Raw genomic sequence first — 20,598 nt, forward strand, 5'->3', positions numbered from 1 at the left:
TGTCTTGTCTCTAAGATTGTTTCACTTTGTACTAGTTTCTTGCTATTATATTTAAGCCCCTCAGTCTGCCTGCAACTAGATTTCCTATCCACTTTTTATCATTTATTTCAGTGTGATTCTGTAGATGCCTACTCTGAAGTAAGCCCAATTGAGCTCAATAGTACTTATTCTCAAGTAAGCATTTTTTGGATTGCATCCTTAATATTTGACTGGGGATGGAATACTACTTTTTATATACAGTATGGATGGACTCCTTGTTGTCTGGGAGACACACCTAAGGCTCCACACACCTAAGAAAGCTCTGGACATCTACAGAACTATTTTTTAAAATCTAAGCGAGTTTCTGAGGCAGTTTCGTACACGCCACCTGCATAGTTTGTGTGTGTGCGTGCACACACACACACACACATTTCCCAAAGCAAAGTCACTGCACATTTGAGCCATTGGGAATAGCTAAAACAGATTTAGGAAATCTGTTCAAGGACTGCTTCCCCCAAAATTTAAGTGATAGCAATCTTACAAATGTTACTGGCATGTAACATTATACTGTAGAAGTAATTATGCCTTCACATAGATCTCCCATGATGTTGAAGGCAGGCAGGTGTAAAACCTGCCCTTGTTTCAGCCACATGGATTCATGTGTCTTTATTACTTTGTGATTAAACTACTGTGGCACATTCTACGTGGAGTTGCTCTGGAAAGCAACCTGTAAATCACAGTTGGTGCAAAATGCCACTGCCATGATTTTGACAGGGGCCAAGTGGTGAGTTCATTCACCACTTTTATTTTATCAGTTGCACCAGCTGCCATATGATTTAGGGGTGCAATTCAAAGCACTAGGTATTCCTTTTAAAGACCTAAACATCTTGGGATCAAGTTATATCAGTATCAGTTCCTGCCCACGTGAAGCTGCCTTGATACCCTCTTATGCATGTCAAGACCTTGACTCAGCTAGACGGGTAAAGAAAAACCGATTTTATGTGTTGTATGTGCGATATACAACGCTTTAAACTGAAACACTTCTTTGATGAGTCTAGATTCAGCCGCTTCTGTGTTATGATTGGTGGCAGAAGGGCCTTTCGGTGGCAGCACATGTGGAACTCCATGCCTCATGAATTTAGTATTATTGTCTTAACTTGCTGGTTAAAATGAAGGGGGAAGCAGGGTATAAATCTTAGTATAAAAAAACAAACACATGCATGGCACTGATCAGGAGAGTATTGCGCAATCTGGCCCAAGGTATCCCCATGTTTACAATACACAAAGTAACCATGTTTTAGTAGTTAACTGAAATATCATGTTAATGAAGTATGATGTAACTGAAAACCATATTGTTTGGAGCCAGTTTTGCCATTAACTGATAAAGTTTTGCAGCAAGAAAGAAATCAATTGCAATCCAGGGAACAGAGCTTTTGTAGCAAGGAAAATGTGTCCAACTGAATTTGACCTTTATAATTTACAGTTTTGACCTCCCAGTTTGTACCACCTGTTAAACACATTTCCATCTATTCATGATCCATACCATTTCACGCTGTGGTAGCTCAGCTTATTTGTGCTTCCTTTACAAATGGATTTTGTTATTTTTCTCCCCTTAGAACTTTAGAAAATATAATGACCATCTTTATGAAGAAGGTAAATTCTTTCCAGAAGAGTTCTTTAAGCACTTTAATAGCACTATTGATGTCTACAAAAGCATTGCAAAAGCACCAGAACAGAGCGACTGTGTTCTGCTTTCGGCAACAGAGCCCTCCCCAAATGGTAAGACTTCATTTTTATCTGGATGTGTCCTCAAATGACACAAACTTTGATCATCTATGGTCCTCGGGAAGCTATCTCAGGGGCTGGAGGAAATATCTAATCTTCCACTCTGACACTGAAGAGACGTCTCAGATTTTGGAGAAGGAGGTCCAATATCAAATTTCCCTGTTCTGCCACCTTGGAAACATTTGATGCCCTGGCCCAGCTGCTTTCTGAGCTCTGAGGTCCATGGGCATGTTGTAGAGGACTGGGAAGCAGTTTGGTTCCAATGTATCCCAAACCACCTGTGACTTTTCTTTCCATCCCATAAATCTAGGTTGTTGCTGGGAGTTGCAAAATGGACAGAGAACCATATGAGTTTCCTCCAAACTCACTTTCACCCTGCAGGAATGAGCCCAGTAGGGCTTTGGTTGGACAGCTAAACTACCTGTGGATTGCCCCGCATGCCAACTTCAGGACTGCACTGTTAGCAAGACTGTGCTAATTCTGTATAATATGGCACATATAGTTATATAAAGCTGCAGCTGATTATATATGGACATAGATCTTACTAGTAGTGACAATCAGCTGCTGAATGTGACAATCATTTGATGTTAATGGAAGGTTTCTTCCCTATGTGAATGGGGTGAGAGGTGTTGGGGGAAGTTGGATTGGGACTGCAGAGAGGACAAAGGGTTGAATCCCCCTGTTTTTCTCCACCTCCCTCCAATATACTGGAGCTGATCCATGTCAGTAGGCCTTCTGGTGACTATGTCTTAAAATGGTTGCAAGCATATTCTGGGGTTATTATGAGGGAGTTTGACAGGGCCGTCTTAAGCATACCCAGCACCGTGGTTCAAAGATCCCTCTGGCGCCCCCCCCCCCTGCAAGAGTTGTCGACCTTTCCCCAAGCCTTTGTGGAGATTGTGCTCCTCCCGCGGAGGCTTGGGAAGGAAGCTGCATGCCCCCCAGCCATATGGTTGACAGGGCACAGCTGGTGGGCGTGCAGGGAAATGGGAGGCCACCGGCAAAGCTGCACAGCTTTCCCACTCGCTGGGGCGCCCCTGAAAGGCCAGCACCCTGGTGCAACGCACCACTAAGCCCAATAGGAAAGACGGCTCTGAAGTTTGAGCTGAGGTACAGCTGAGTAGTTTTAAAAAACAGATTTTTGGGGGGTCACTGTTAACCATTTTTTTTTATTTGCATTGTTGCTATTGGTCAATATTATTTGCAAACAGTTCCGTTGACTTGGTTAAATGCTATAATACAGGCAAAATAATCTGCAGTTTCCCCAAATATAGACCACCAATCCACTCTGTTTGTCTTAGATGCCGGCAACAGTGTCACAGAGCCCATTTTGTTACATCCTGTCGCTGCCAGCTCTCTTAAGAATGACAGCAGTGGCGATAGCAGCGAGCGTAAGTATAAACCATTGTACCCATTTGCATTTGATTTCTACAGGGGAAACCAACTGTATTGTGCAGGGAATGGGTGTGTGTTGTCAGTATCTAATGTGGCGTAGTGGTTAGAGTGCTGGACTTAGGACCTGGAAGACAGGGGTTCAAATCCACACTGAAATATGAAACTCACTAAGTGAACTTGGTCTCAGCCTATCAGGGGTTATTGTGAGATTAACATGGGGAGGAGGAAAACTATGAGTTCCTTGGAGGACAGGTGGAATATCAACGAAATAAATAAATCAGCATTTGTGCTTGCAAAGGAATACAGTTTATTGCAAGCACATTGTGCAGTTATAAGTGTTAGTAAGTAGTAATAACACTTCGAATTGACATCACTTCTAAGGTGGAGGCAGCAACATAGTGAGAAAGAACACATGGGTTTGTTTTTTATTTGTTGCTATAAGGCAGGTGTGGGGAACGTTTGTCCATCCAGATATTGCCGAACTACAACTCCCATCAACCCTGACCTTTGGCAATGCTTGATGGGGCTGAGAGTTGTACTACTTCAAAAGCATCTGGAGGGACAAAGGTTCCCCACAGCTGGTAAAGTGGTACCTCAGGTTAAGAATTTGATTCGTTCTGGAGGTCCGTTCTTAACCTGAAACTGTTCTTAACCTGAGGTACCACTTTAGCTAATGGGGCCTCCCGCTGCTGCTGTGCCACTGCAGCGCAATTTCTGTTCTCATCCTGAATCAAAGTTCTTGACCCGAGGTATTATTTCTGGGTTAGTGGAGTCTGTAACCTGAAGCGTCTGTATCCCCAGGTACCACTGTATAACTTATATAATGGCGCCAATTAGGAATTGCAGGATGGAGTCTATATTGCAAATGATTGGCTGGTATTATTAACACCACAACTGTGGAATCTGCTTCCCAGTCAAGTTCAAGAGAACTTGGCCACGTTCATACCATACATTTAAAGCACATGGCTTTCCCCTAAGAATTCTGGGACTTGTAGTTTACCCCTCACAGAGCTACGATTCCCAACACCCTAAATAAACTACAGTTCCTGGGACTTTTTAGAGGAAGCCTTGAGCTTTAAATGTATGGTATGGTTGTGAGTTACCTCTCTCTTAGCACTATATTACATTACTGGAAGGTTTCAGGAGTATATAATGTCCCGTACATGGCTACACAAGGTCCTGTTTCTGGCTTCCGGGAACCTTGTTAGGGGCTGTAAATACACATTAACATCTAATATAATGATGACTCAAAATTCTGGGTATTTTATAGACCTGTGTCCTATTAGGACAGGGGTAGGCAAACTAAGGCCCGGGGGCCAGATCTGGCCCAATAGCCTTCTAAATCCGGCCCGTAGGTGGTCCAGGAATCAGCGTGTTTTTACATGAGTCGAATGTGTGCTTTTATTTAAAATGCATCTCTGGGTTATTTGTGGGGCATAGGAATTGGTTCTTCTTCTTTTCCCCAAAAAATATAGTCTGGCCCCCCACAAGGTCAGAGGGACAGTGGACTGGCCCCCTACTGAAAAAGTTTGCTGACCCCTGTATTAGGATAATACAGGCTCAACCAGAGCTACTCCACATCAAAAGACAAAAATGCCAGGCTATGCATCAAAGGCTTTGCTGACCAGTGTCATCAACACATCCAAGGCCTTTTCACAAGGGATATTGAAAGTAATAAAATACAGATAGAAGAATTATGAAGAGACCAGAGACAGAAGGGTGGACCATGTCAGATCACTATCTCCTCGAGATCCCATACAGTGGCTAATAGTCATTTCTCACAGGTGCTGTGTTGTGGTGCCTTCTCCAGCAAGGTTTTTGTATGGAGAGAAAGGCAGAGAAGCTGTTTTTGGATCTTTTTTAATGCAATATGTGGAGCTACCCAGTTTCACATTCTTCATTTTGTATTTTTTTGCATTATTCTCCGATTGGCCTCTGTATCAGTGAATGCATTTCACAGAGAGCTTGACTCTCTGCTGAAGCAAAGCACCATCCTCAGCCATTTGGCTGAAGCTTGGCACATATCCTTTCAGAAACCACCCTTCTGATCTCTGTGGCTCCATGTTTTCAGACTCTGATGTCCCCAATTAATCAAAGATTTAAAAGCAATACCAAAAAAACCCATGGCATTCAGTCAGTAAGTTCCCTAAGAATGAATACATTTGCAATTTAAAGCAGAGTGGATCGGCTCTGCATATTTGTTCCTCTGCCCAATTATTTTTAATTATATGACTAAATGTGCAGGTGTGAAAAGCATTGAAGTAACATAGATTAAAATCTTGTCTTAATTAATCTGGAGCAAATCCATGGGTGACAAAGCTGGCAGCAGGATTAGTATGTGGTTCATTGTGTCAGTTTTCCAACTCTATTCAACTTGCCTGGCACCAAATGGGAGTTGCTGCATTCTTGAAGCTTGACGATGTTACAATAGAAATATTAAGAGCCACAGCTCCTTTGCTGATTAAAACCCAAGCTATACATGTGTGCAAGTTTGTGCCCTACCCTAGTGTGTGTGTGTGTTTTACAAAATGCAGCAGTGGAAGCTGTAAACTGAAGCAGAAGACTGGCATGGGGAGGGCAGAGGCCTCGGTCCAGTATACCTGAAGGAGTGTCTCCACCCCCATCGTTCTGCCCGGACGCTGAGGTCCAGTGCTGAGGGCCTTCTGGCGGTTCCCTCATTGCGAGAAGCAAAGCTACAGGGAACCAGGCAGAGGGCCTTCTCGGTAGTGGCGCCCGCTCTGTGGAACGCCCTTCCATCAGATGTCAAGGTGATAAACAACTACCTGACATTCAGAGGCCCAGCCAGATGGGTGGGGTATAAATAAATTATTATTATTATTATTATTATTATTATTATTATTATTATTATTATTATTATTATTCACTGTCTCCCTTTGGAGGCAGTTTCTAGAGGAGGGAGACAGGTGAGTCCCTCTTTCTCCTGCCTCTTCTCAGAACTAGTCTTCTACTTCAGTTTACAGCTTCAGCAGCAGTGTTTGAGGGAAGGAAAACAACAACAACCAGATCAGCACAACCATTAAAATGGGGTGATGTGCTTGATGGAGGTGTATTATTTTTTTTTTAAAGGAAAAATTACAAGCAAGAAGCTAGCACTCAGGCTGCCAGGAAGCAAAGATGTGAAAGGATTACTACAAGAGAAGGCAAACAAATTCATTGCAACCACCTACACTTAAAAAGGGATGCGGGTGGTGCTATGGGTTAAACCACAAAGCCTAGGACTTGCCAATCAGAAGGGTGGCAGTTTGAATCCCCGTGACGGGGTGAGCTCCTGTTGCTCGGTCCCTGCTCCTGCCCACCTAGCAGTTCAAAAGCATGTCAAAGTGCAAGTAGATAAATAGGTACCACTCCGGCAGGAAGGTAAACGGCGTTTCCGTGTGCTGCTCTGGTTTGCCAGAAGCGGCTTAGTCATGCTGGCCACATGACCTGGAAGCTGTACGCCGGCTCCCTCAGCCAGTAAAGCGAGATGAGCGCCGTAACCCCAGAGACGGCCACGACTGGACCTAATAGTCAGGGGTCCCTTTACCTTTACCTTACACTTAAAAAACTGTTGGACAGACTCAGAACTGAACTACATTGGGTGGGGTTTGGGGGTTCATCTGTAGAGCTGAGTTATATAGCGATGACCAGATGAGCTTGAGTGCTTATTGACAGATTTAAAATGAAAAATTCACGAAATCTAGATGGCTTACACCAGAGATTGCTTAACAAACTCAAAATCAAAATGCCACTTGCCAGTAATCAATTAACTTTCCAAGGACTGGATGGTAAGCAATACAATGTCAGGTTTTTGTTTTTGTTTCAAAGAATTGAAGGGAGATCAAGGAAGCAAAATGTCCGTTGACTTCGATTCCTGGTAAGAGCAGGGAAAGCATTTTTTAACCCTTCAGTTATATAGAATAACAAATCTTTCCAAGGTAGTATCCCTATGGTTTCTGCAAAGGGAAGGCATGCCTGATTTAGGGTACATTGAGAGTATCAACAAGAATGTAGATTGGTTGAATCCAGCTTTTGACCAAAAGCTTTCACCAGAGTAAACACAGCATGGAATAAGAGGACATAGCCCCTTGTGGATTGGTATCTGGTTGTGCAAGTGGAAGCAGAGAGTAGGAGCAAGCAAACAATGTTCACAGAAGAAGACTAAGCAGTGAAGTTTCCCAAGTATTTGTATTGGGACTATTGCTATTTAATTTATTCACAAATTATCCAGATTCTGGGATAAGCAGTGAGGAAGCCAGATTTGCAGATGATACCAACATATTCAGGAGAGTGAAAGCCCAAGTCAATTGCAGAGGGCTCCAAACTTAGATAAATGGGCAGCAAAATGGCAAATAAAATTCTTTGTAAGGAAACATAAAATAAAGTGATACAGGATCATTGATCACTCCCTATGGAGAGTCCATGCCTCCAAATAGAATCCAAAAATGCAGGAATGTTGATCCATTATATGCATAGGGCAGCTGCAGATAGAATAACAGGACCATAATCTTCTTCATGCTTTCCTGGGAGTAACCTCCATTGCTTGCTCCATTGTTGCCTACTGCTGATTGCAGAGGTTCACCTTGTAAAACACCCTGAACAAAAGGTCTGAAGCCAGCAGCTATATAATACTTTACCTTTCAACCCCATCAAAGAAAAGAAAAGAACCTTCTTTATCCTCTGACTCCCTCTATGCCACTTCTTCCCCAATGTAGTTGCACTAGCCATCATCCCTGGCCAATGGTCATTCAGGCTGAAGCTGATTAGAGTTTGAGTCTATCAGCATCTTGGAGGGCAGGTAGAGACAGGTAAACCACCCCTGCTCTGTGCAAATCTGCAACAGACAAGCTTGAAAGCACTTCAATCACATGGCAGAGCAAGGAGGGAAAGGCTATTACTCTGGTACTTTGACAGATTGCACCTGCTCTGAAAGATGCAAAATCTCCTATCACCACCCCCATCCTAGCTGGATGCTTAATTAAGGTTTTGCTTTTTGCTTTTGTTTTTTTTTAAATCCAATTAAACATTAGTCCCATCACTGAACTAATTTGGGACCAGATCCAGGCTGAAGCAGGTTGGCCCAGCCTGATTGGAGTTACAGGGCAGATGGATGGGGAGTATCCTGCCTTTTTTCCAAGTCAACTGGAAAACCACTGTCAGTCAGCACAAACAACACTGACCTAGATGCCCCAGGCAGGGACACGAGTCTGAAAAGGGCAGCTTCCTAAGTTCCTACTAAGGTTTTTTTTTTCAGAGCTTCACCTTTTATCTACTACGGTTAGCGTGCATGGTGTAAAATAACCACCTTCCCATTATGCAAGCATGAAGTATCTGTTCTGCTTGACTAAAATTTCCTTTTAGAGTTGGCACACCTGCGGGGGCTAAGCAAAGTTCAAACAATGTTGGCTAGAGATTTGATTAGAAACAAGGTTTAGAATCCAAGACAGCTTTGTGAACTGTAAATTGTCAGTCCCTGTTTGCACTGAGGCTTGAGATGTGGTTTGAACTGGAGTGGGCAGGATTTTTGTGGTAGAATTGAAGTGGGAAAATAAAATCTCATCGGGAGAAGAAGTGGTTCCTAATGAATAGAAAGTCTACAGGAAGGAATCAGAATGGCGAGTATATCTGGCACCACATCACACCGGCACTTCTTAGCTGCTGCTTATCCCATTCCCTAGTGTGCTTAATTTGATTTTGTTGAGAGTTGAGTTTTTAGCTGCTTGTCTGCAGGAAAAACGATCGGAACTAAAACATGCAACAATAGTTTTTTTTCACCTGCACTGTGACAGGAATAGACAGGCTTGGTTTAGATCAGAGTTTCCCAAATATTTTGGGAAATCAGATATTTTGGGTCTCCAGATATTTTTTGGACTACAACACCCATCATCCTTAACTAGCCGGACCAGTGGTCAGGGATGATGGGGACTGTTGTCCAAAAACAGCTGGATACCCAAGTTTGGGACACCCTGATTTAGAGCAAGGATGGGGAACCTCTAGATCAGGAGTCAGCAACCTTTTTCAGCTGTGGGCTGGTCCACCGTCCCTCAGACCATGCGGTGGGCCGGACTATATTTTGGAAAAAAAATATGAATGAATTCCTGTGCCCCACAAATAACCCAGAGATGCATTTTTAAATAAAAGCACAATTCTACTCATGTAAAAACATCAGGCAGGACCCACAAATAACCCATAGGTGCATTTTAGATAAAAGGACACATTCTACTCATGTAAAAACATGCTGATTCCTGGACAGTCCACGGGCCGGATTGAGAAGGCAATTGGGCCGCATCTGGCCCCCGGGCCTTAGGTTGCCTATCCCTGCTCTAGATGTTGCAGGCCCAGACATCATGCCCCCCAGTCCCCCACCCCACAAGGAATTAAAAGGCAACTGAGACTGGTTTTGGATCAAAACAGGCCACAACTTTACTGAATACATATAAAAGAGGTTTGGCTTTGGCATGGGACAATCAAATTATTCCAGCCTGCCTGCTTAAAGTGATGCTATCAGTCAATCTGTGCAGGGGTTTCTAATACTTACATCAAATAGGGTGAACCCCACAGGTAACTCCCCCCAGATCCCTTTAACGGGATACCCTAGCATTTGGAGAGGCAGGCAAAGAGGCTACAACCTCCCCTCCATCCAAGACTTTCATATGTTGTTGGACTCCAACTCCCATCAGCTCCATCTAGAATAGCCAGTTGCCAGGGATTATGGGAAGTGAAGTCTAGGGGATCAGGTTCCCCACCCCTGGTTTAAACAGTAGGCAGCTCTCATGTCTCCTCCCCTGTAGTTCAAATGACAGCCAGTGGATTTGCAGCCTAGACAAGATTGTGGGAACGTGCCATATCGTGGCTGTCATGATCACGAAATGGAGGCTTTGAAGCAATCTTGATATAGGTCGGAGGGATAAAACCAGACTTAAGTACTCTGGGCCAACTGATATCACCCACTTATGGTATCAGCCTGCCCGGTTATGTGTCACATAACACAGCACCACACACATATGCCACTAGCATACTTCTGAACTGTAAAACAACGCAAAAGTGTGTGAGAAACACGTATAAACATGCCTTGTAGGTTGCACAATCAAATATATTTACACAAAGCTGCAGTATTTTTAAAAAATTAATTGTTTCCATTTGGTATGAAAGGATTTTTTTTTTAACAAGCAAAGGCTGCTTGCAAATAATAGGGACCAATATTAATTTTTCATTGGTTTAGTTGTTGTTGTTGTTGTTGTTGTTGTTGTTTTTTATTCATTTTTTGTCCATCCCCACCCCTCTGCTCTGTTGCATATAACAGAGCTACTTTGAGGCTGCTAATTAAAAGCATAACCTGTAAATTGGAAAGATGCAGTCAGGATCGTTCAGTGGTCAACAGCATTGCTCATTTCCAAGCACTGCTATTATTACTCCAGAGAAGTGGGGGGAAATGCGTCCGGGGTGGTAGAGTATTTAAGTTTATACTGCCCAGCCCCTTGTGAGCCCATATATGAAATTTATTCCTAGTATCTTCCTCCTGAAAAGTCTGTTCTGCTAAGTGGCCTTGGGAGGTGAATGAGGAGAGGAGATCTTTTGCTGCAAAGAGAGAGGAAGAAAATAGCTTGGTAAATGTTGCTCCGCAGATGGTAAAATTGTGATTATACAGTTGCCAGAATGTTTGCCTTTCCGGAGGGAGTGCAAATAAAGCTGTGAATTTCAGGGAGCCAAATGCTTCCTAATGACAAACAAATCTCTCAAGGTATAACTTGCGATGTATGGTCTGCAAAGGCAATACCTAACTACCTTTTATGAACAATGTTACCCTGGAGATTAAAAAGAAAGAAATGTGCTTAAGCTAACTGGAAATGTTTTCAATTACAGACGCAGAGTTGGGTTTCCTCAACAGCCCCAGCATGCATGGAATCAGCATAGCACTAACAGGGCTGGTGACTCTTCTTATTGGCTTTATTTTGGGAGCTCTGTGCTGGAAGGTGAGATATGCCAAATAGAACGCCGGCTTACTTTATGCATTTGCTGACACGTAAAAATACTTATATACCACTGTTTTTCCATAGAAAACAACCCGCAAACACTTTTCAGAAAGTGACCAGAATACAGAATCAAACATCTGCCAAGAGGATAACGAAATAAGGTATTTTCTAAAAAAATTCCATGGCCCCTGGATCAGACCAATCTGCTTTGTGCTGTTCTGGGGGATGGAGTGGAAGGGGCATAAGGATTTTTTAAAACCCTATTTTAACAAACAGGAGCTGGTGGGGGTAGGTGGCAGTGCTGACTAGAGCATGTTGGTTCAATCCTGAGGTGTGCTGTTCCTTTGCAAATAGCACCAGGTAGGATCAAATCCTCCTGCTGGTAATAATCTGATCCCATGGGAAGCTACCCCTTTGCAGGCAGTTTCATGCATGTGAGGGAAGCCACTCACAGAGGAGAAGTGACTGGCACTATGCAGGATGGGTGTGGTGTAGTGGTTAAGAGTGGTGGACTTGTAATCTGGTGAACCAGGTTCGATACCCTGCATTTCCACATGTAGCTACTGGGTGACCTTGGGCTAGTCACACTTCTCTGAAGTCTCTCAGCCTCACTCACCTCACAGAGTGTTTGTTGTGGGGGAGGAAGGGAAAGGAGATTGTTAGCCGCTTTGATCCAAACTCTTCTTCCTCCTGTTTAGCAGCTGGTAATCAAGGGGATTTGATTCTGTGCAGTGCTACTTCAGGGATGGGAAGAAGGTGAGGTCTGAACATGAAATACATCTGAGGGAAAACTTTGGGTCATGTCTCATATACTATGTTCCATTAAGCCTCCAGTCCAAAGCTAACTTGCTCGGGGGTAACATAGGGCGATTTATTTTCTGAGTAGATATGCAAAAGGATTGTGCTGTCAGAACGTAAAACAAACAGCTGAAAAGTCAGAAGAAAGCTTTCTTCCCGTGCAGACGTCAGGTTTACTGCAGTTCTTTCGCCAGCTTCCAACACAGTTCTTTGTATGCCTACTCCGAAATAAGTCCCATTGAATAACTGGGTCTTACCCACAGGAAAATCAGAGGAGTCTTAAGAATAGAAAAATCATAATTTTCATCCAATTATGCTTTACAATAAGTCTGAAACCCACCTATGACCTTTCTCTACAAATGGATGCTCTTTTACCTTTAAAATTGTGTTAAAATTGATCCTCTCTGCTGCCCATATGATAAAAAATGCACTTTGGTTTTTGTTTACCTTTCAGTATGCTGCAGCAAAAAGAGAAAATACTTCTACAGGTGTAGCTGTTGCTTTTTTATATATATACACTGTTACTGTTTCATGTCTTGGTAAGTTCTGGAAAAGACAATTTTGAATTGCCCACAAATCTTTTCTAATGATTAGCCTGTTGAAATGTGTAGTAACTATTCCCTAAGGATTATTTTATAAAACTTGAAGCTAACAGGCTGTTAATTTAAAAAGTACTGCTTCAGTAACAGTAGAGTCACAGCCTTTGAAAGTAAGCCCCTTTGCTTCCCTTTAGAGAGGTATTCAAGAGATGGTAGGCTATTCAATGAGACCTCTGAGCTCTAGTATCTAAAAACACAACTTGTGCCCTTCTGGGGCTAGAATTTCATCTAGTACTGGCACTTCCAGTAACTCTCATCTGCTTTGCATGCAGACGGTTGCAATATCCAGCATCTACATATAGGATTGGGAATATTCCCTGCTTGAGATACTGGATAGTCACCACCAGTCAGTGTTGGCAATACTGAGCTAGCTGGACCAATGGTCCTGACTCAGTATACAGCAATTTCATGTGTTCCTGTGAAACTCTGCATTAGCATTCCAAAGTATTAAAGGATATTTACCTGCAAAGTAGTTGCTGTGGTACAAACGACCACTTTGAAATATGGCATTCTATGGCCTATCCATATAGTGGATTGATAAGGGCCTTCACTGAGTTTCCAGTTTCCATCATAGCATTCATTTTGTATTGCAGTCATATATTGGGGGGGAAATCCAGCCCTCGGCCTATAGCAGCTTTACAATTTGCACCTAATCCAGGGCAGGGAGGGGGTGATATTCATCAATATCACAGCCAGGGAGGCTTAAACCTCCCTTCACTGCTGCTTTCCTGAAGACAATCTCACCTCCTTGACTGGTATAATTTGATTGTCAATTGTATCTAGGGGTTGACTTTTTTGACAAGACTAAGCTAATTTGGCCAATATGTTTCAGATGTGAACTGAGTTTAAGTTAAAGATTTAGAATGTACATAAAATGAGGTTTGTGGCCAAGGTTTTTGCTGGCAAACACCATAACATTTCTCCTCTTCTCCGCCCCCCTCTCAAACATGCATACACTAAGCCATGACTTGTCCCACTTTACACTGAACACAGGTACAAACTATCTTTACACACATACATGTGTTTATGATGTGAAAGAGCACACTATTGTGTATAGAGCTACACAGACCGTATACTCACTGACAGTGTTTTTTTCCTCTGGGGGTACGCAGGGGTACGCATACCCCCTAAACATTTTGTGAATCTAAGTTTGGCCTCATTGAGGGGCAGTATTTCAATATGAGTAGAAAAATGAAAGTACCCCATAAACATGTTTTTTTTAGAAAAAAAGGACTGCTCATTGAATATTGCATCTGTATAACTACAAATATGGGATGCGAGTGGCGCTGTGGGTTAAACCACAGAGCCTAGAACTTGCCGATCAGAAGGGCGGCAGTTCGAATCCCTGTGACGGGGTGAGCTCCCCTTGCTCGGTCCCTGCTCCTGCCCACCTAGCAGTTTGAAAGCACGTCAAAGTGCAAGTAGATAAATAGGTACCGCTCCAGCGGGAAGGTAAACAGCATTTCCGTGCACTGCTCTGGTTCGCCAGAAGCAGCTTAGTCATGCTGGCCACATGACCCGGAAGCTGAACACCAGCTCCCTTGGCCAGTAAAGCGAGATGAGCCGCAACCCCAGAGTCGGCCATGACTGGACCTAATGGTCAGGGGTCCCTTTACCTTTACCTTTCTATAACTACAAATGCACAGTTCAACTCGTACGTCTGCATGGTACACATAGACATGTTGAAGGTAATATATGAACAAACACCCCTAGTTAACACAGCGTGGGATAATATTCTTCTATGCTTTCATTGTTGCCCATATTCTCATCCCACGGTCCTATCCTCCAACCCTCTTCTGTGTCCATTCCTTTCATAAATTTTCACACTTTGCCCAACATTTCTTTCCTCTCTTTCCTATATCCTCTTCTCTTCCTTCTTCCCTGATACCTCGTGATGCTATCACTTCCTTCCCTGAAAGGGGAAGTCCATTCTGCTACAGACATAATGCATGTATGCTGAAACTTCTTCACATGGAGGAATTTGCTTGGTTTTGTGATTTGGAGGAGCCTTTTGCTAATTTGTGAAATTAAACAAATTTCAAGAAAACATCTCCCAAAAGCTATTGCGTTTTTCTATTTCCCCTCTCTTCTCTACTAGGCAGCTAACAGTTCCATGTTTGCTTCATAAATGAAGCAGCTTTAAGCATATTTGTATTCCTTCTGGAGTGACAGACTGAGTCTGCATCTGTTGTTGTTGCCCGTGACTCCATATTGAGAATATAGAGCTGTGGACAAAGAGTGTGCTACTGTGAAACCAACGTTGAATTAAACATCAAAGAAGAGTCTGCACTGAAATGGACTGTATTTTTATATTCAGACAGATTTGTTTCTTTGCATCTTCAAATTTGCAGTGGAATTTCGCGAATGCATGAACAAATAATTCTGGATTTATGTGATCCAACTCCAAAAGTCATCAGGAAATTTGCATTTTGTGTACAAAAGGAAACTCTGAATGGGAGAAAAACGCAGAAATGAATGAGAATACAAATCTTCAGCACTGTACATAAGACTTGCAAGTAAGGTTATGCAGTGGACTAATGTGCTAGCTTTCTTTCATCGGTGGAACTGGGTTCATATTAAATAAGATTGGATATCTGTCGAGCTGTAAGTGAAATTTTATTCCATGTCACAGAAAACAAACATACACTTTGGCAAAGCTGTTAATATCCATCAGGGAGAACTAAACACTGGATCATGAAAATGGGGCAATGGGAATAGAATGGAACATTGGCTGCCTGATGTTGGGGAGACTCCTATTAATGTTCCAGTGAGAAAATGGAGAGAGAGAAAAGAAGTCAGCTTCAGGAATAAAAAAAATGCCATGACGTCTATTTAAAATGCATATAAACATGCAATTTTGTTCTTGACATTTGCAAAAAAATCATGTCATCTCGAAGATACTAAGGTTTAGTTTAGCTTTTACTGTATGCCATTTCATATTTGCAAATGAATTTTAAAAGTTATACACTTTTCATCACTTAGCCTTCTCCATCAATTATATTAGTTCAGCTCAAATAAAAAAAGAGAAAACTTTCTTAATAGTTGTCAGCCTCTTGATATTATTTGTAGCAAAGCTGTGGACAACAAATCTAAGACTGAAAATAACCTGCTATTCATAAATTTAAAAGAGGGCACTAAAAGTTATTCAGAGCCCATATAAAATTTACTTAAGTTATTATTATTTCCGGAAGAGATATTCACAGGATATTGTATTCTGTGAAACAGCTGGGTTGCTCTACATTCCAAGCTACTAATCCAATAATAACCTTAAACTATAATCTTAACTATTGTTAAACTAAAAGTTTAACTATTGTTAAAATGCTCATTTACAACGCAGTGATTAAATTACCTATGCTTAAGGGATACTTTATTTAAAAGATTTTCACATATTTATTTATTTTTCATATATGTCACAGACTCTTAGAAATAATATATGAAAAGCTATAGAATGTATTTAGGATAGATTTAAAAATAACACAAATCTGGCATTCCTAAAATCTCTGTCCTGCTATTTTTTTGGCTGGTATCGAAGCCAAATGACAGCATACGTACCACCAAAACCATTTGTAGTAATTAGGATGAGATCAGTGTGTCTGGCTGTTAACCAGAAAGTTGGTGGTTGGAGCCTACCCAGAGATGGATGGCTTTGAGCAGGATTCCTGAATTGCAGGGCATTGGACTAGAAGACCCTTGGGGTCCCTTCCAATTCTACAGTTCTATGAGGCATATTTGGGATGCATGTTGCAGTCCAAATGACAGAGCTGATCTGTTGAGCTGGATTGATGATGCCCAGGTCCACCAGCTTCTATCTGTGACTATAGCCCATAGCTAGATCAGAGCCTACAATTGTGACTGTCCATCTTTAGAGTCGGAAAATCATGAAAATCTCTGCGCAACCTAAAGATATAGGAAGATCTGCTTGAATGTAGCTCTAGTGCAGGCCCCGACAAGGTAGAAACTAGAGCCTCAGTCAATAGTAACATGCCTCAGTAAATCACTATGCACATCATAAACATGGACAACATTTCACATTCCAGTAAGTGTTCTGGAACACAGTTGTGGATGCAGTATCCGAAACCTGCTTTTTTTAAAAAAAAAAATCTTCAGAAGGGAACAAAGGACCCATTTGTTGCTTGATTAAAATGGCTTTAAAGGTAACGTTGCATACTTGTTGGAAACTGCAGTACATATTGTGCAAAGATTCATTTATACTGCAGGGTTTATAACAATGCCACATTCTTTTTCCCTTCCCAAAAAAACAGAACGAGACAAATTTAAGGTCAAGAGGCATTTACAGAGCCAACGAAAAATTCCAAGTATAATCCTACTGGCCTTACCATGCTTGCATAACAATCATTGTTCTCGCTTTGAATGTAAATAACCTCCATTAGCACAAAGTGGAATACCATCCCATCAAAACTAAAGCTGAATAATCATTTTGACAGTGCATAAAATGCATTTCCTTGGCATTTTATGCTTAAGATATTTGACTGAGTGGTTTGGGCCATCTCAGTTGAATGTCACAAAGATGAAATATCTGGAGACTATTTTACCACTTAGGATTACCATTTGGCAACCTAATCTTTGAAAACTGTAATGGGATGGATATCTCCATCCGAGGAAGAGCAATCTTTGGATCCAAATCCAGTTTGTTTATTTGGTACTTAAATTTGGTTGTGGACATAGCTCATTTCTCTTTTATTGTGATATTAAAATGCTTTGTGGCCAGATTTTGAATTCTGGAATTGTCAAAGTGGCTACTATTGAGTTTAAGGGCATGACTCCACCAGAAAGGTAAAATTGGTGTCTTTGTGCCAGAATTGGGATCCAGCCCGGTCACAGCCAGGACTCTGGGCAACAAGGCAAATAGTTCAGAGCGGCCACATTATCTGATTTTTTTTTTTTAGTAATGAGTTAGCTGTTCTTCATGGGAAGTAGAGCATGGCTGTCTAGCTTTCATGAGTCACAGAGCTCTGTTTTAGATTGGACAGTGCCAATCACTGTGTGTGCGATGTTGCAGCTCCAAGTGTTTTGTGAAGGGATCATTCACAACAGCATGGAGAAGGGGCAAACACTCTTTAAAAGAAATAGAGGTGGGAAGCTGGCATAGCACATACTGAAGATCACTTAATGCAGATTAATCACCCCAATACCATTTAAGAATTCAGTTAAATTCAGAATCTGGATGGGGGAAACTTCCTCTGTCTTCTCAGTGCATAGTTAGCAGTAGACTGAGGATATGAATCAGTTTTTGTGTTGGCAGAATTCCAGCGGGGTTTTCTTTTGTGCTTATGAGTTCTTTTGGATTGTTGATTACTGAGTATAAGGGTAGGAACTACCATTATCATTCAGATAAAAACCTTTTTAAACATCCTTTGGGTTGGATCAGGTGATGTCCTTCCACAAACAGAAGGGCTACTCCTAACAACAGCACAAAACCCTTCCATGGGGAAATCCAGTGGTGTGCTTCTGTTGCACAACATCTCGAGATGTGTGCTTGTGCAAAGTCTGTGTTGAACAAAGACCTACTTCCTGTGCAACAGTATGCAAATCAGTGACACTGCCCATGTCCCCCCCCCCCCAGTGACTTATCTCCAGATCCAACATTTTCTCTTTGTGTAGTGTATGTGGTGCTCTTTTTTGGGGGGGGAGGTGGGTGTTTTGCAGCAAGGGGCCCTTATAGTCGTGCCTTGGAAGTTGAACGGAGTCTGTTCTGAAAGTCCTTTTGACTTCCAAAATGTTTGAAAACCAAATCGCGGCTTCTGATTGGCTGCAGGAACCTCCTGCAGCCAATCGGAAGCTGTGGAAACCCCATTGGACGTTCAGGTTCCAAAAGAACATTCACAAACCGAAACAATCACTTCTGGGTTTGCGGAGTTTGGGAGCCAAAACGTCTGAGTTCCAGGGCATTCAGGATCCAACGTACAACTGTATATTCCTCCAAAAGAATAAAAATGCTGTTTTTTAAAGAAAATTAATAGATCAATTAAGCCAACATAATTTTATCCCTTGTGGAGCTCGTGAAAGTGCATCTAGTGAAGTCATGGATAGCTTCTGTGGAAACAGAAAGCAGCTAGCTACATAGGGCAAATTTCAATATGCTATGTTACAAGAGGTTTTACTTGAATAACTTAATGGTACTTATTTCACTGCAAGCTCATTCTAGATCCATATTTAATACAAATGTGCCATGCTATGTTCCTTTCTCTTTTGAATGTGGTTAGACTCTCCAGACTACACACTATTTAATTGTTAAATCAAAAAGCTACGTTTGTATTGTTTCAGCTATTTGGAATAAGAGTTTGAGAATTACATAACCGTTTCCCCTGTATCACTAGTAATTTCATTCACCTGTATTTTTAAAAGAAGCCATGTAAAAAGATATATATTATTATTAAATATATTTAAGTCCTAGGAACTCAGAAACTTCAGGCTCCTTCTTATTGGACAGATATATTCCTTTGCTGGCTCGGTCATGGATTGAGATTATGTATATTTTGATGTGTATTTGTAATCTGACTGAAGGTTAATTGACCAAGTTTATAAAATGTAATGTGTATCTTATGTGTCCTCTTAAAAATAGATGTATACCCCTGTCCTTTTTTATATTGGTTGAATCTGAAATTATATACATATACTTTATTGTTCTAAACAATGAATTTTATGCACTGAGGTTTAATGAGTGCTTTCCTTTCATTCACTCCATAAGGAGAGGCTTCCTGGGGAAGATCAGCAGTCTTTTAAATATGGCATCCCTTTTCCACCAGTAGCAATATTATATACACTGATAATGTTTAATTGCACAGGGTGCTAACACAATATCATATCCCTAATTGATTCCTTCCATCGTCTGTGGAATTCATGGTATTATTACTGCTATATTCTTAATGAGCTTTGAAAGCTCTCTAGATCTTTAAGGAAATCCTCTTCCTAATGGTCCCAAAGCTGTTTCCTAATATCAGCACATTTGCTATTAGTCAAACCTTTTGCAACAGTCAATGTATGTATTTCTTGTTAGTACAGTGGTACCTCGGGTTAAATACTTAATTTGTTCTGGAGGTCTGTACGTAACCTGAAACTGTTCTTAACCTGAAGCACCACTTTAGCTAATGGGGCCTCCTGCTGCTGCCGGGCCGCCGGAGCCAGATTTCTGTTCTTATCCTGAAGCAAAGTTCTTAACCTGAAGAACTATTTCTGGCTTAGTGGAGTGTGTAACCTGAAGCATATGTAACCTGAAGCGTATGTAACCCGAGGTACCACTGTACTGCACTTTGCCAGATGTTTGGAATCGATGCCTTTAAGGACTGGGTGCATGTGACTCAATTGTAGTTGAATCCAGACAATCATGAAACATTGGTGACAAATGAGACCTTGTGACTTAGAGAGGCTATATTCTAGTGAAACAGCTAGCAGCCTTAGGATTTTGACCCTGGAGCCATTGTGCTTGTGGCTAGATTACTATAATGCTCACCAAAGGGACTGTGCCAGATGGCCAGCTGTTCAGCTGGCATTGAATTAGTTTCTTATGTGTGCCCATGTTGGAGGAAAAAAGAAGCCTGTAAGGAGCAAATTCGACAGTTCTACACCTGTGGAACTCAATTTCTTACGATACTTGCCCAAACTTGATAAACCCTATTAGCAAAGACTTAAGCTTGGTCTTAGTGCATGGGTATAAGCAAGATGATGAGGTTTTAACATTTGCCACATCTAGTGATGCTGTTTTTTACAGCATTCTCCCTCTGAAATTTGAAAACAGGAGTGGCTCCTGTGAAGATATGTATGTTGTGATAAGCAATTGTGCACTCAGCTGCAGCACATGTAGGAGTGTGAATGAGCTACTTGCTACCACCACCAATCACTAGCAGAGGAGGGGGAGACCTGGCTTTTGCCAGTGCCTCACAGCAAACAGAGGTGATGCCCATTGCACCTGGTAGGGAGAAAGAAAAAACCTCTACTGTTGGGCATTGTTTCTGACAGGTGAAATCTTCAGTGGGTGCAGAACACTGGATGCTTCTACGCCATGCCTTGCAGTACTGCACGAAGCTGGGCTGCCCTGCTTCCTTGCTTGGAGC

The 20,598-nt window shown here is 41.9% G+C and overlaps 1 protein-coding gene across 4 annotated transcripts in view; it reads left to right on the top strand.

Moving 5' to 3' along the window:
- KITLG (KIT ligand) overlaps positions 1-19,199 on the top strand; it is a 109,333-nt gene extending 90,134 nt beyond the window's left edge. For 3 of the 4 annotated variants that reach the window (XM_083699487.1, XM_083699484.1, XM_083699486.1), the window contains 6 exons: positions 1,596-1,758; positions 3,066-3,155; positions 11,020-11,129; positions 11,214-11,290; positions 12,382-12,466; positions 14,625-19,199. In XM_083699487.1, coding sequence (XP_083555613.1) covers positions 1,596-1,758; positions 3,066-3,155; positions 11,020-11,129; positions 11,214-11,290; positions 12,382-12,421 — 480 coding nt within the window. In that variant the 3' untranslated portion in view covers positions 12,422-12,466; positions 14,625-19,199. The remainder of the gene's footprint in view (positions 1-1,595; positions 1,759-3,065; positions 3,156-11,019; positions 11,130-11,213; positions 11,291-12,381; positions 12,467-14,624) is intronic. The other variant, XM_083699485.1, reaches the window with a different exon arrangement.
- The last annotated feature ends 1,399 nt before the right edge of the window (positions 19,200-20,598 follow it).

This window comes from Podarcis gaigeae (genome assembly GCF_964106915.1).
Source record: "Podarcis gaigeae genome assembly, chromosome: 10".
NCBI lineage: Eukaryota > Metazoa > Chordata > Lepidosauria > Squamata > Lacertidae > Podarcis > Podarcis gaigeae.